The sequence below is a fragment of the Lutjanus erythropterus genome, chromosome 9 (assembly GCF_056507025.1).
Source record: "Lutjanus erythropterus isolate fLutEry1 chromosome 9, fLutEry1.hap2, whole genome shotgun sequence".
NCBI lineage: Eukaryota > Metazoa > Chordata > Actinopteri > Lutjaniformes > Lutjanidae > Lutjanus > Lutjanus erythropterus.
In genome coordinates this window covers 32,099,961-32,115,564 of record NC_139325.1, presented here as the reverse complement: position 1 = coordinate 32,115,564, position 15,604 = coordinate 32,099,961, and the positions used below count along the sequence as shown (strand labels likewise).

The following is a 15,604-nucleotide window of genomic DNA, read 5'->3' as shown; positions in this document are numbered from 1 at the left end:
AAAAGTAGAGACAAAGGCAGGAAGTAATTAAATGTGCACAAAGTTAGCTGCTGTATGTAATGAGGGGTGACTTTGCTACAGTTCCCTTTGACTTCTCATCCACCTCCAGTGCCCCTGCCATTACATGGCAGGACAGTAGAACAGGTCCATAACTTAAAATATCTTGGACTCACTATAGATATCAATATAGATATAGATATCACTATAGTAGCCTCAGTTTTGATCAGCACATCATTTCTAGGCATAAACGATCCCGGCAAACACTCCTATCTTCCTCCTATCCTAGCAACCTGCCTGTAAATTCAGGGCACCGTCTGTTGCCCCCCACCTCCTGTTGTTGCTTTACAGAAGCATAACGTCAGAAAAACACAACATACTGAAGTGCCTCAAAGCACTGCAATATGTAAATATTGTAGCGATCAGCAGCCTTGCTGGATGCACTAGAAGTGCAGTTTTTCAGTGCCGGTCAACAAGTGATTCAGCTCCTCTGCTGTTTTCTAATCATACACAGAGCTGAGCTTTATCATTTTTATGTGTTCTTGGATAAAAAGTGGACCCTCCCTGCCTCCTTTCCTCCTGCCTGTCTGCTCTGCTCATCTCTCTTCCTCATAATTAAAAAAAATATACAACCACAAACAGCCCCGATTCTATTTCTAATGAATATAGTGGATGGCAGATTGTAATATTTCATTATTTGGAGAAATATTGGGGGAGTTGACAATCCAGGAAGCATATTTCATCATTTATCAGAATCAGAACATTTATATCACATGTAATATATAATTTACATAGTTTATAATTGATTAACAGTGTCTTTTTTTGCCAGATTTGCTTGCATAGCGCAGACATAAATGGATCAGATGCCAAAACTATCACTGCAGGTCACAAGCCGTCCACAGAGCTTCACGCTATGTGTGTGTGTCCAGGCCAGTTGATTAACATGAGCGCTAAACGGAGGCAGGGAACACTTCGGAGCACTTCAGTGTGCGGTGTGTTTCTGCCCTGAATCAATGCATCCTGTACTGTTCCCCGTGCGTCTTTAACAATGTGAACCATCTTCAACAAGAACAAACTTACACATGCCTACCACTCACAATAGCAGTTGACACTGAAAGGATATTTATTTCTAATAATAAAATATCTCAAAACAATAAAGAGAAAAGGTAATGAAAACTTGCAAACAAGCAACTCATTGTACCCATATCTGAAGCTCTGGCAAAGGTGCTTTTACATTGTAGCTCCAAAAAATCATATTTGTTATTATATTGGGATTTATCAAGTACAGAATAAAACTCCCCACACAGGTCTCCCATAGCCCATAAATCAAAAAGTACTCATCCGTTAGAAAAATAATTCTGTTGAAGTAAGAAGACAACAAAAAAAAAAAAAACTGTGCCATGGGCTATTTTGTCACCTGGTGCTCATAGACTACTGACATCTTAGACCAGAGGGATTGACCCTGAAAAGAGAGTGTGGTGAGAAGTATAATATGTAAAAGCCAGGAAAAGAATACAGAGCTACAAACGACACCTGCTGCTCAAACCTGCAGGTAAAAAAGTGAGCAAAGGATTTGGATGGATGGAGGGAAATGCTCCTCTTTACAGCTCCAGTCTCTGTTCTTAGTGGAGCTTAACGAGAGAGGCTGAACTCTCAGTGGACAGAGGTCAAAATCAAACTAAAGGGAAAAAATGATGAAACCTCCCTAGTACTGTCTGCATCAATTTATAATGTTTGAGACTCATCTGATATTCTGATATCCCATCGCCTCTGTTTGACTTTCTCTGGTTGAATGATTGCTGTTTTAATTGTAGTCTATTTCTTGTTTTTAAAATGAACTATTGATAATGGATTAGAATTTTAAGTCTGTCTCTGTTTTTGTACGTTCCTCCCTCCAGTTCACTCCAGCCATCCGGCCCTGTCTCCAGACCATCGCTATCGGCCTCGTGGCCTTTGGGGAAAACTACAGACGCCATCAGTCAGGAATAGGTCAGCATCATATTTTCTGCAGCTGTACCCTCTCATCATCCAGCCACTTGATTCTCATTCAAAGATCGTACTCATCCCCGCTCCTCTTCTACATTGCTCCTTGGCCCCTGACGGTGTACCTTTTGATGTTGTGTGTTTGGATAGTAGATGCTCTTTCATCCTTTGGAATCTCGAGGGCTAGCTGGTGTGCTTCGTCTATATTTCAGAATGTTTTGAACATGCACACAGTTATGTACAGAGGCAGAGATAGAAGAACATTGCAATCATATACACATTTTCACTGCGCACGCACGCACAGACACACACGTTAATATTTAACGTTCAAAAAGGAATCCTTCAACTCTCATGGTTTCTTGTGCTCTGTGCTGCACCACAGTGGAGGCAAGCGGTATTGCTCCATATGGTGAGTGTACTGGAACCCCTCCCTACCCCTTCATCATAGTCCTCTGTAGTGAACTCAGGCTATATGACTATATGAAGAAGTTGCTTCTGTCCTACAGCTCCTGTAATCCTAAATAATGATTTTGCACACAGCACTGTGAGCTGCATTAGCTGTCCTGAGTGTTTCTAGTTAAGAACAGTGGTTCCCAACCTTTTTCCTGATGACCCCTGACTAATTGACTTGGGCTATTTCATGGATATTTCACATTGAATTCAATGGATTAACAGTACAGAACAACTGATAAAACTGTATAATTAGGCTAACCCAAATAGTGAATGCAGCAACTGCAGGGAATTTGTGTAAAACAATCAGGGTTTCTTGATATCCTAAGGAACTTTTTATGCAATTCTCTGTATTATATATTTTATTTTACTTTAATAATCACACAAACTTAAAAGGCTTCATTTTGACAAATTAAGTGTTTTCTTATCCCTGGCACTTGGCCATTGTACTATTAGCTCTTTAGCTGTTTAAACAGTGTATGTTCCTTATACAGAAGGTGGCTGTTAAGCAGACAGTGAAATTCTCTGAATACAGCCTGTGGCTAGGGCTTGACCATGCTCTTATCCTGTGAGATTCTTTTTAGTTTATATCTTAACAGGTCAGTGTGTAAGACTTATGGAGATTTATTGGCAGCGTATGGTAGAAATTGAATATATCTAATATTGATAAGTCCTTTTCATTAGTATATAATCACAGGAAAATAAGAATCTTTGTGTTTTCATTACTGTAGAATGAGTTGTGTCTGCAGGGGCAGGGTTTTCTCTTCCATGGAGCTACTACAGAAACATAGCAGTTGAATATGGCAAACACTGGTTGTAGATGTGGCATATTGCATTTTGTGCATTTCATAGCCATCTCAGGTTCTCCTGCATGCTAGAAATAGGAAAGTAAGATGTGGTGTTTTCAGTCCAGTTGCCATTAAATCCTACACACTGGTCTTCTAAATAATAATCAAAATTAAAAATTTTGATTTAAAAATATCCATTTAATTTGGTTTTCTTTGCAAAAATGAAAGAAATGCTGAGACAAAGGCATACTCTGTTATTTCAATGGTATATATATGAAAACTCATTTAAAATTATAAAGGTCTTCCAACTTCTAGTGGGTGTCAGGGCCCCCAGGTTGGGAACCAGTGGTTTAGATTCTGTCTGAGGTCCTAGTGTCTGAAAGTGCAGTTCCTTTCCTTTTTCTTAACTGCACATCCTTGACTTTTTGCAGAGCAGTGAAAGCAGGATAAAATTTCAACATTGCAGTAGTACAGTAGACCTGAAACATCAATGTGGCTAAATAAGATTATAGTGCTTTGAGTACTTAAAACTTTTGTTTTAGAGTTTGGTGACTGTTCTCACTGGCTACATCTCTGAGGTTTTCTGTGTTTTAGTTCTTTATTTCCTTCTTGACTGTCTTTCATTCCTCCCATCCTTTCACCTTCCTTCTTTTGTATTCTCAATGAGTTGTTGTTTTCTAATTTTGTTTTATGTATTAGGGTACACTTACTCTAATATGACATATTTAGTCGACTAAGATCTTTTGATATTTAGTCAACTAAAACTAGACTTAAACTAAAACAATTCAGATAACTAAAATGTGACTAAAATTAAATGGCATTTATGACTAATAATTAGCACTGATTCCCTTGTTTCTACCCTCCCTTCTTCTGTTTCTGTCTTTTTGAAATTGAATTTTCATTCCCATGATGTCAAGCTTTTGTCACTTTTTGCTTCAATTTTTCACTCAAACACCTCCTCAATTTAATTTGAGCTCCATTCCTTTTCTCTGGTGTCTCCTACTCATTTTTATACCCTTCCTCTTTGCATCGTCCTTCCTCCCCCAGGAGTAGCAGCCAGCTCATTCTTTACCTCAGGGAAGTACGCCATCGACCCAGAGTTGAGAGGGGCAGAATTTGAGCGCATCACCCAGAACTTGGATGTCCATTTCTGGAAGACCTTCTGGAACATCACTGAGACCGAAGTCCTGTCAGTGAGTAGACACTTAATGCTGCTGTTTACACAAATCCAATAACACTACACGTAGCCTGTGTTGTTACCGCCAACACATGGACACAGATAAGAATGCAGTTCTGTTTTTAATGTTAAAACTGTATTAGGAATATTTTTCTTCCTCTGGTAAAAATACCTTTCCATCATTATGCATTTTGGCCTACAGGCCGTTAGTAATAATAGAGTGGAATTCAATTTATTCAATAGGATTCATGATTTATTCATCCGGTTTCTCCCTCTCTCCAGTGACCTGACTCGCTCTGTAACTTGCACTCTTCTCTTTCTCTTCCTCTGCCTTTCTGTCTCAATTCTTTCTCTCTTTTTCTCCATCATCTCTCCTCCTCCAGAGTCTTGCCAGTATGACATCCACTCAAGTTAAGGTGAACCGGGCTCTTTCTGTGCCCCCTGTGCCCTTTGACCTTCCCCTGGCAGCCAACCACAGAGCATCAGTGACTATAGCACCGCCATCAGCACACATCGGCACTGCTCCGGTTCAGATGAGGCTCATCTCTTATGACTTACGTGAAGGACAGGTACTTAAATCATTATTCTGTTCAGACTTCAGTGGCACAGTGGAAAATGCAATAAAAAGCTTTATGAAAGCTTATATTTGCTGTGTACTTGTTTAATGCTACTTCCTTCAGGCCTGTCTAAGTATTAAGCATTTGTTGTTTGAACTAGTTTATGACTGTTTTCCTCCTGTTTATCTTTTTAAACCATTTTGCATTTACCAGTCATATAAATTCTTAAAATATTATCATACTATGTAATAGCATATCTGGTATTTTCTCCAAGCTGCTTGAGTAAATGACAGCTTCGACTTATCCTCATGGGCTTAATCCCCTTCATTATCGCTCTCTCTCTCTTCCTCTGTCACAGGTATCACTCTTCACTTTTCCTACTCCGCCTCCTTACCTAATTCTCTTAGGAGACTCCATCTCTCCAATCCAAGCTTGTTCCCCTCCTTTCTCTGTAGCCTGGCACTTAACCAGACATGCTATCAACAAACACTTTCAGCCATTGATCATGCTCCAACCAAACAACAGTATCCTTTTTAATGTCTCAAAATACAAGCCTGCATCAGCGGAAGCCCTCCCTCTCAGCCACAGCTCCCCTCCCTCCTTCTTCTGTTAATGAATGGGAGTTAGTGTGCGTTCATGCAGGCACAGGGAAGGCTGGCAGCAAGCTGCTGCAGAACAGCTAGTTAATCCCTCTCTCAAAGGAGCCCTGTCGCTAACACTAGCAATAAAATATATTAACAATGAAAACAAGCCTGTGTTTGCAATGTACACAGTCTGTCGGCAGCTATCAGAGTGATGTAAACATCACAGCCTGTCATCATGTAACTTTTTTTTTAACTGTTAAACCAACTCAGCTAATCTTGATTATTTTTCTGTGAACCTTCCTCTCTTTGTATTCTTTCAATCTTCTTTTATCAGCTCTCTGTCTCTCTGTTTTCAGGACAGCGAGACTCTGCTATCTCTCTCCCGCTCTGAGGGGGGAGCCATCTCTCTGTCACTGGGGCTGAAGACCAAGCGCCTCCCCTCATCTCCCTGCCTGCTGATCCACTTCCATGGGGGAGGCTTTGTGGCCCAGACCTCCAAGTCTCATGAGGTGAGATTGTCCTTTCCAGCCAAAGTTGCTCAGAGCTGTGATTACTGTTATTGACGTGGTATGTAAAAGTATGGATTGTGATTTTTTTTTTTTAGAAGTTTCCAGGTCTAGATAAATAGGAAAAAAGAGTATGTAAAACATTGCCCCCTTCTTCCCAGTTCTTGTTCACAAAAGAATTTTTCCTAAAAAAAAGTCTGTAAAAGTATGGAAGTTTGAATTGGAAAATGTGTAGCAACCCTGTATTTAGCAAGAAAAACTGAATCTGGATTATTCACATATTTATATCATGTAGTATTTTGACTCAATGTATGTGACACTATTTGACCTATTTGTGATATCTGTAATGGAACAGTTGGTCGAAATGTCATGTCACATGGCACCTACATATCCAAATACTGACAACACTACACCTTCACCACTAGACACTTGGCTCAGATGTTGTTTTTCCAGGATTTGAGCCAGTGTAGCCTCAGCGGTCATGCAGCTAAGTTCACCTTCTCATCTCTTCAGCAGTTCAACTTCAGGCTGTGTTTTCTCAAACTAATTGTAATTGAACCCCAACTAATTAAAGTGTTGAGGAGTAGTTGACAGAAGAGGAGCAGAGGGGTTACCAGTCTGAGTCTTTTCCTATGTCAATACTGTGGCACGTAATGAGCCGTTAAGCTAATTATTTTGCAATTAATCCCTGAAAACTTAATAGAGACTATTTGCCCTCCCTCCATGTGTTTTCTACTGGCAAGGTGCGCACAAAGCTGGCTCTTCTCTTTCATGTGAGTTGTCGCTTCCTGTCATTCACTTCATCTGTCTTTTCTACTTATAGAGGAGGAGCCCATGTCCTAGATTTAATTTCTACACCACTGTGATACAAAAAAGTGACACCAACGCACACACATAAGCCTTGGCTTCATGTCTTAAGATTGTTTTGTATCTTTCTGTCATTTCTCTGAAAATGAATCAACCAGTTTTATTAGTTTACATAATTGACAATATGAAACAGTAGCAGGAGGAAGCATCCAACCTGCTTAGTTCATCTTAATGAGAAAGCTTATTTTAACACAGTTTATGCCCACGCCTCTCTCCTTTAAGTTTGTTCTGTGCTGATCTGGTCATCTGCGGCTGTGTGCGGTCTTTATGTGGCATCAAGCTACTTATAGCTACCGCAAGACAGCGTTCTGTGAAATCGCCAAGGACATGGGCATCCTTGATCTGCAGCTGCGTAGCAACCAGAGGATGAGAGGAGCAATCAGAGACGGGGGTGAACAGGGCTGTCATGTTGAATTAACGGAGAAATGTACAACCCCGCAGAGAAAGATTACCCGGGGCACTAATGGAAGACTTGTCAGACTATCCTTCTCTCTTCTTCTTCGGGGCTCTCCTTTTTTATTACATCCTCCCTCTCAATCGGTCTAATATCTCACAAAATCCTTTTTGCTCACTTAGTGTCCTTCAGTGGCAGGAGACTTTGGTGCTCTTAGTGCCCAATGAGGTTGAGATCACAGGAATGGATGCACTGGCATCTGTGCATTTAGCAAACTTGGGAAAGGACCACACACATACACACACACACACACACACTCACAGACACAGTGTTTAGCCAGTAGAGGTATAAGCTTGCAGATTAACTGCTCTGCCTGTCTGAGAATGAGTGGGACTGCAGCTCCCATTAATTCCTACTTTGAGAACAGATCTGGGACCCACCGAGTTGGTGTGTGTGCATTTTTCTTTGTGAACAGGATGTGTGTATACAAGAAGAGTTTCCTGAGTCATGTAAAATTAACTAGCCTTGGTCCCAGCCCAATAAAAACACACACACACACACCATTCGTTGTGAGTCCTTAGCTGCTTTTATGCAGGCAGATGATGAACTGTCTGACTGACGGACCTGCCCATGGACTCTGGCATATGTTGACACTTATTGTAGCCTGGCAACAATGGCTGCTGTTCACGCACAGTTGCACACACGCACACACACCTTAGGAGTTGCTGATTGGTACAAATCTGCACTGACCTGAATGGTGCTTGAACTGCCTGCACACACACTTGTCAGCGGTCTCACTCTAAGATTTCTTGTGACAGGTAGAGCTTTAAGACAGCACAGCTGACTGCTGGAGCTGCTTCTTGTTTTTTTTTTCCCCATAGTGATTCACTGGTCGCTGAGGTGACATACAAACATACACAAAGATACACACGGCGCGCTTTTCCTGGTATTGTGAACGGAGAGCTGTCACTTTCACCGCCAGCCCTGTCATAGCTATTCAGGAAGGTGTTGAGAGAAGATAAAGACAGAGGGGGAAAGGAAGAATGCTCTGTGGAAGGAATATTTTGTCATGACAAATTTGGATACCTTTCTCACATTTCAAGGTCACTGCATTGCAGTTTTGAAGTAAAGCACTTGCCTTAGGTTGGCATGAGAATAGTAAACACTTAACCTGAGTGTAGCAGCAAGAAAAGGAGAAACACTTTTTGTATTCTGACAGTGAGTTTGTTTTTGTAGAGCATCCATGTAAATCCACACCATCCCCTTGGCTTTGCCTTTTTCCTTGGTAGCAAACTAGGACATGTGGGCACCTTTTGTTATAGAAGAAAGGAAAATGAAGGTGACTGTGAGGGCAATGCTCATTCTGTCTTTGTCTAGACAGTAAGCCAGAAAGCAGACAGATGACATCAGAGGGACACATAATTTTCATAACTTTTCATTCTTGCTTCTTAATGTTCAACCCCACACATCTTGTTCCCACCACATCTCTTCTTCTCTCCGTCTCCCTGCCTTAGTGTTTTATTGTGGCTGCTGTTGTTTCTCATAAATTTAACATGTAATATATTCACTGTGAAACTGAGTGTTTTTCCATTCATAAATTCACCCCTTTGTTTCTTTCTCTTCTGTCTTGTGCAGCCATATTTGAAGAGCTGGTCCCAGGAACTGGGTGTCCCTATCCTGTCAGTAGACTACTCTCTGGCCCCTGAGGCCCCCTTCCCAAGGGCCCTGGAGGAGTGTTTCTATGCCTACTGCTGGGCTCTGAGAAACCACCACCTACTTGGTACACACACATCACACAGTATTGTTTATACCGGGGTAGGGCTGAGCAAGATGGCATAAAAAGATGAAAAAATGAATTATGAAAGTGAGTTAGCAATAAGTAGCTACAAATCAGGCTAAACACAGTTAAAATGCAACCTTGATTCCAACAAAGTTGCAATGACCTGTAAAAAGTAAATAAAAACCAAATGCGGTGATTTTCAAGTCCTTTTCAACCTGTATTCATTTGAATACAATACAAAAACAAGATAATTGATATCAAAACTGATAGACTTTATTTATTTTTTACACTAATTCCGAATTTGATGCCTGCAACACATTCCAAAAAAAGTTGGGACAGAGGTAATAAAAGACTGTGAAAAACTGTGGAAAACTGTGGAATGCTTAAAAACCCCTGTTTGAAACACAGGTAAACAGGATCATTGATAACACATAATGGTATCATGGCTGGGCATTAAAGCGACATCTTCAAAAGGCTCAGTCATTTGCAAGCAAGGATAGTGTGACGTTCATCACTTTGTGAAAAAACTGTGTGGTCAAATAGGCAAACAGTTTAAGAACATTTCTCAACACAAAACTGCAAGGATTTTAGGGATTTCATCTTCTACAATCCATAATATCGTTAAAAGATTCGGAGAAACTGGAGAAATCTCTGCACCTAAGGGACAAGGCCAAAAACTAACTTTTAAAGCGCCGCTCACAGCACTACATTAAAGATGGCATTAAAGCCTACATAATTGTATGAAGGATATTAGTGCATGGGCTCGGGAACAGTTTCGAAAACAGTTGTCGGTCAACACAGTTTCATGCTGCATCTACAAATTCAAGTTAAGACTCCACCATGCAAAGCCTAAGCCGTATATCAACAACATCCAGAAACGCTGCAGACTTCCCAGGGCCCTCATCTGTGATGGACTGACGCAAAGTGGAACGTTGTGCTGTGGTCTGACAAGTCCACATTCCAATTAGTTTGAACATTAAATATCCTGTCTGTTGTTCTGTATTTGTTTGATTATAGGTTGTATATAGGAGTAGAGTAACAAGCGCAATCACATAATGAAGCAAATCACAATGACTTGAAGCTGCTAACTAGCTAATGTTAGCTGTTTTAGTCTGGACCAACTCTGTGTGAAGAGTACAAGTAGACAGCATAGTAACACAAACTATTATACTGCAACCTGACCTTACACACTTAATGGCTAACTAAAGTAACAACGTCTGCGACCAGCTGAAACACTGAAAACTCAAATATAATGATATGGTAATCCTCTATATTGCTTATTAATTCATATGAGAATATATGAGATATATTCAATATATCCCCTAAACCTATGCTGGAGTGCTGGCTTTTTATCTGTTTCTTTAATGTCATGGGAAAAGTGTATGCAGCTGAAATGAAATGTACATTAGGCAAGTAAAAGAAAGTGGTTTATTAGACGTATTGACCAGGCACAACAAAAGCAGTAAAACTCACTTTCACTTTCACAGTGAAGGTGTCCTTTGGACTGCTTCTGTAAATCCTCACCTATATTCCTTGTATCTCTTGAGAGGATTCATTCATCACTTTGAAAGTAATCATGCGGCAGAACAATGTACCCTTTCCCTGTACCTGTTGTTATGCATTATCACACAAATTGTGATGCTCAATATTCAGGCAGAAAACAAAAGACATCTGGTTGGTTTGGGGTACATCCGACCGCTGAAGCCCACTGTGTCAAATTAACAGTGATGGCAGAGTAATATGTTAGTGTTGTAGTACAAGAAGACAATATCCAGCCACGAGGACGACAGTAAGACAACAGCCCCCACAGCAGCCACAAATTCAGCAGTGCAGAGAAAAGAGATAGTCTTACTTGATGTGTGTCACACTGCTTTTTTTGCACCTCAGTGGATTTCTCATAGCTGCAGAATAAAGGATTTTTTTTCCTTGTCTCCTTTTATTTTGTGTTCCATTTTTCTGTCTCCCTGTTGAATTCTGTTTGGTCTCTTTCTTGTTTTTTCTCCATCACTTCTGTCTTCACTTTTTATCTCTCTAGGATGGACTGGAGAGAAAGTGTGTCTGGCCGGTGACAGTGCGGGAGGCAACTTGAGTGTGACGACATCGATGCGCGCTGCTGCCTTTGGCGTGCGAATGCCAGATGGCATCGTGGCAGCCTACCCAGCTACCCTGCTGACCGCCTACGCTTCGCCCTCCCGTCTGCTAACACTTATGGATCCCCTGCTGCCGCTCAGTGTGCTCTCCAGGTGTCTCAGCGCCTACGCAGGTAGGAGTGTGTCTGTATGTTTTTAAAAGAAATGAAGCCAGGGTTCTTTTTTTTATCAGATGAAGTTGGGGATTAAGGTTTCTGTATGTCTCTGCTGTCTGTTGCTCCATTATTCCATCATTCATACTCTTAACATAATGGTCTGGGCTTTAGTTGTGTTTGTTAACAATAATGATTAATAACCTAATCATTCATGATACTTGTGCAACATACATGATTAGATTATGAAGTTTTGGTTTTGGTTTTTTCGTCAGCTATTTTCATTATAAATTAGTCTATTCTATTACAATTAATTTACTCAGGGGCTCCCAAACTTGTTCATTTCAAGGACCCCAAAATAGATGCTCATTAGACCAGAGACTCCCAGTGTGAGAGGAGTTTGTCGAGTAATATTTTTTTTTAGTTTTAGGTTTGAAGATAATAGTCTTCATATTCAATCAGTGATCAACCGAGGAGCGCTTTGAATTACAATCAGTAAAAATGGCCAACCTTATTTCTTCCCTTCCGACTTCCAATTTAAAAAAAAATAAAAATGCGATAAAAGTTAAAATATTCCACTCCTTCTTTTGCTTAGGACCCCCTGCAGTCCAATCAAGGACCCCTGTTGGTCCCTGAACTCCGATTTGAAAGACTACTGGAGTAACTAATGTAATCACACTCTGATAAAGCAATGTCTTCAAATTCAAGTGTGACCAGCAGCTAAAACATTGTGGTAGTATTGATTTTATGATGAGAAAGCAAGCAACTTTGACAACAGCTAAAGCAGCTGATTGATTAGCAAAATTGAAATAGATGTTGTGTCAACTAATCAGTCATTCAGCTACTGTCTGCACTGCCCATCTTTTAATTTTAGGACAGTAATAATGATCATATTAATTGCCTTAGATATGATAGTATAATCCGTCTGTATGTATGTCCTTCGCCTTTCCCAAGAACCGTTCATCCGATCTACTTCACACTCGGCAGGATGTATTGCTCGAGACCCAAGGGAGTGCAGTGTTGAACTTGGTGCAATTTGGACACCCAACACATCCAATCATAATAAACGTGGAGTAAACAGCCAAACAGCACTCTGTGCAGCAGAGTTGAGCATGTGTTTACCAACCTCTCTGTCTGTATGTGTGTTCCTCACTTTTCTCAACAAATATTCATCTGATCTTTTTCACACTTGGTTGGGGTTTTGCTGGGGGCCCATGCAGTGTCGAGTGTGAAGTAGTGACCTGTGATAAATTATTGAGAATTCTGAAATGTTGATGTAGCGTTTTGCAGTGACTGAAAGACAGCACCGTCCTGTTTAGTTTTTGTCTCCAACCAAGGACAAAAACTTAGGATTATCAACACAGAGAATGTGTTTTTGTTAGTAGTAGTCACTTAAAGTTGATTTTCTAAATGTGTCTTCACTCAAGTGTTAAAAGTATGTTCTGCACTGCTGCTGTTAATTTAACATTTCACCATTTGTGATCTAATTTATTTGGTCATTTTATATTTTGTATTTACTTTAACAGCCATGTACGAGTGAGAAATTGACTTAAACTATGTTACAGACTGTGGGTACAGTCTGTAAATTGTTTCATTTATTTTCCTTGCCCCACACTGATGCAAAATTATGTTTTCCAGTGATGAAATTAACTGCATATTACTTCAGCAATGAAATAAATCCATGTGATAATATTTTTAAGTTATAAGTCAAGTACTTAAGTAAAAATACTGATTCTTCAGTTCAGGGAAAAGGTTGCTATGTCAGGCAGTTAATCACTGCCTAATCATTCATGTGTCCTTCTGAATTTGAGGGCCAACATTTTTCTGATCATGCATCTGACAAGTGGGGTCTGCCATTATCATTAATATCATAACACCTCAGCACTGTGGAAATTAGATTATGATTGTTAGATGACTGAATAAAATATTGAAATATTACTGAGACAAGTTCTTAGAATCTGTTAAATATGATCATTATATTAATTGAATCATAATAAAGACATAAAAATAATGAAATAAGTTTTAGAAAATCAATAAATGAGTTGTTAGTTTAATTGATTAATTCAAAAAAGAATTGTTATATTAATTGATAAAAAACAACAACTAATGGTTAGGCGCAGCCTTAGATTACGTTAATGGTACCCAACAAGGCTTCACCTCATTTGGCTTATGATGCTAACGTTTGGATAACCTTACACAGCGTTGAGTGTGATGAGTGGTTCTTCAACAAGCTGCAAGCAGCAATACTGGAGACCAGACAATCAGCCTGATGAAAACAGGCGTGTTTTCAGTGGAATCTGCACAAGTTCATAAGAATGAAAAATGAAAAATCTTTCAGCAAATATTCATTTTCTAAAATACTTAGTCTCGCATGAAGGTTGGCTGTGTCATATTGTGTATATGAAAAAACCCTAACTAAAACAACTAAACTTATTATTATATGGATAGGTTTCATATTTTGTCATTCATACATGTAGAATTGTTGTCTCACAGAAGGACTGCAGTAATTGTCCAGCAATGCCAAATTCCACAGATATTGTCTGTCCTGTTTGCCTCTCAATAACTGAATTAAAACACTAATCATTTTCTATTCACTCAAACTGCTGTGTGGTGGTACTGAACCCACTCTCAGTGGTTTTCCTTACTCTATTATTATTCCTTTCCTATTATTGCTTTCCCATCTTCTCTTTTGTTGCTCATTCATGCTTGTACACAAACAACAAAAACACTTTTAATCTCTGTTGTACATCTATCTTTCCCTTCTAAACCTTCCTACGTGACTCCTTTTCCAGGCAATGAGCCACAGACAGAGACGCAGGTAGAGAAAGTGAGCACGCTGAGCCTGGTGAGGAGAGACACAGCGCTGCTGCTCAGAGACTTCCGACAGGGAGCCTCCAACTGGATCCACTCGCTGCTGGATCCCAACAGAGCCTCAGCCACCCCCAGCACAGCTGCAGAGGCGCCACCGGGAGCCACTGGTATACCACCAACTGTGACTGTGTGCATGAGTGTGTTTGTGCGTGTATGTGCAGCCAGGTGGGAATGGTAGACGAGATGTGGGTGGCATAAATGTTTTCTGCTTGGCAGCTACGGTGTTGGAAGTTTTCTATAGATGCAATCTGTTTGTGTCTTTGATCACATCTAACTGTTGAAAACAGAGATCTCAATGTGTGTGGTTGTGTGTGTGTGTGTACCGCCCACGTTTTCAGTGTTCATTAAGCCAATTTATTTAAGTGTTATGAGTGCAACAACATCAACCGCCCCAAAGTTCATTACCATATGGAGGAGGTTATTGACATGGATCCCGTTTATCCAGCATTCAGCTAACCAATTATCGCTTTATCCCACCCTGTTGCGTAACACTCCCCTCTCCCCATTCATATCAATTCACCTCTTTGGAGCAGCAGGGCTCTGACAGTAATTGTTAATTGTAGTCACCGTAAATCTGGTGGCGAATCGTAATTTCCCTGGTGTCCCTTTAGCTAGGTGACACCCCCACAGCTGCAAGCCCAAACTAATGAGAATGTCATTGGTGGGTGTACATTATTAAAAGGCCATCATGGCGCAGAGATGGTTCATTATTAAAGAGATGGGAGATAGGTAGCGCTTCGTGGAGAGACCAGCCATGACGACTCTTACAGCTGTGTTTTGACGGCTCAGGGCGGGCGAATGATATCACCATGACAGCACTATTTGAATTTCCTCCACCCACTTCTCCTCTCTTCTTCCTGATACATCCCAATTTGCATTTTAGGCTTTTAACTGTTGGCTGTCAACCAGAGGACACATGATAAGTGGAAACAGTAGAAGAAGTGAAAGTGGTTGTGTACTACTGTTGGTGTAATTTTTTCCCCATGTCCTCCAGCTGTTTTTGACCCTGAGTAAATTTGAGTGGCCTCTTCATCCTGTATGAACCCTTTACTGCACTTTTGTGTTGTTAATGTTTATTTTTTAATGAACTACTACGTTCCTGTGTTTCCTACAGGATTCTGTGAGACTGTGGTGGGTGGATTTTGTACCCCCTAGGTGTGTCTGGGGGCATTTTAAAGTGCACTATTATACATAAATGTATAGATTTATTGAATACAGCAGCCATTTTGACTCTAAATAGTTGGTTAAACACAGGTGTTACCAATGAGTCTAATTAAGGTTCAGCTCCATTCAGGTCAAACAGAGTCACGGTGCTGCTATTATGAGTGCTGGTACACTGAAAAGGCTCTGCTGTGGGAACAACGGGATCTTAATTAGGATCATTTGTAACAACTGTGTTTACTTTACT

At 40.4% G+C, this 15,604-nt stretch overlaps 1 protein-coding gene across 5 annotated transcripts in view; it reads left to right on the top strand.

Annotated features, from left to right (window-relative positions):
• The window catches only part of lipeb (lipase, hormone-sensitive b), a 41,478-nt gene that overhangs the window by 15,253 nt on the left and 10,621 nt on the right, over positions 1-15,604 (top strand). For all 5 annotated transcript variants that reach the window (XM_084727147.1, XM_084727151.1, XM_084727148.1 and 2 more), the window contains 7 exons: positions 1,896-1,986; positions 4,266-4,411; positions 4,779-4,964; positions 5,893-6,045; positions 8,939-9,083; positions 11,119-11,346; positions 14,118-14,303. In XM_084727147.1, coding sequence (XP_084583273.1) covers positions 1,896-1,986; positions 4,266-4,411; positions 4,779-4,964; positions 5,893-6,045; positions 8,939-9,083; positions 11,119-11,346; positions 14,118-14,303 — 1,135 coding nt within the window. The remainder of the gene's footprint in view (positions 1-1,895; positions 1,987-4,265; positions 4,412-4,778; positions 4,965-5,892; positions 6,046-8,938; positions 9,084-11,118; positions 11,347-14,117; positions 14,304-15,604) is intronic.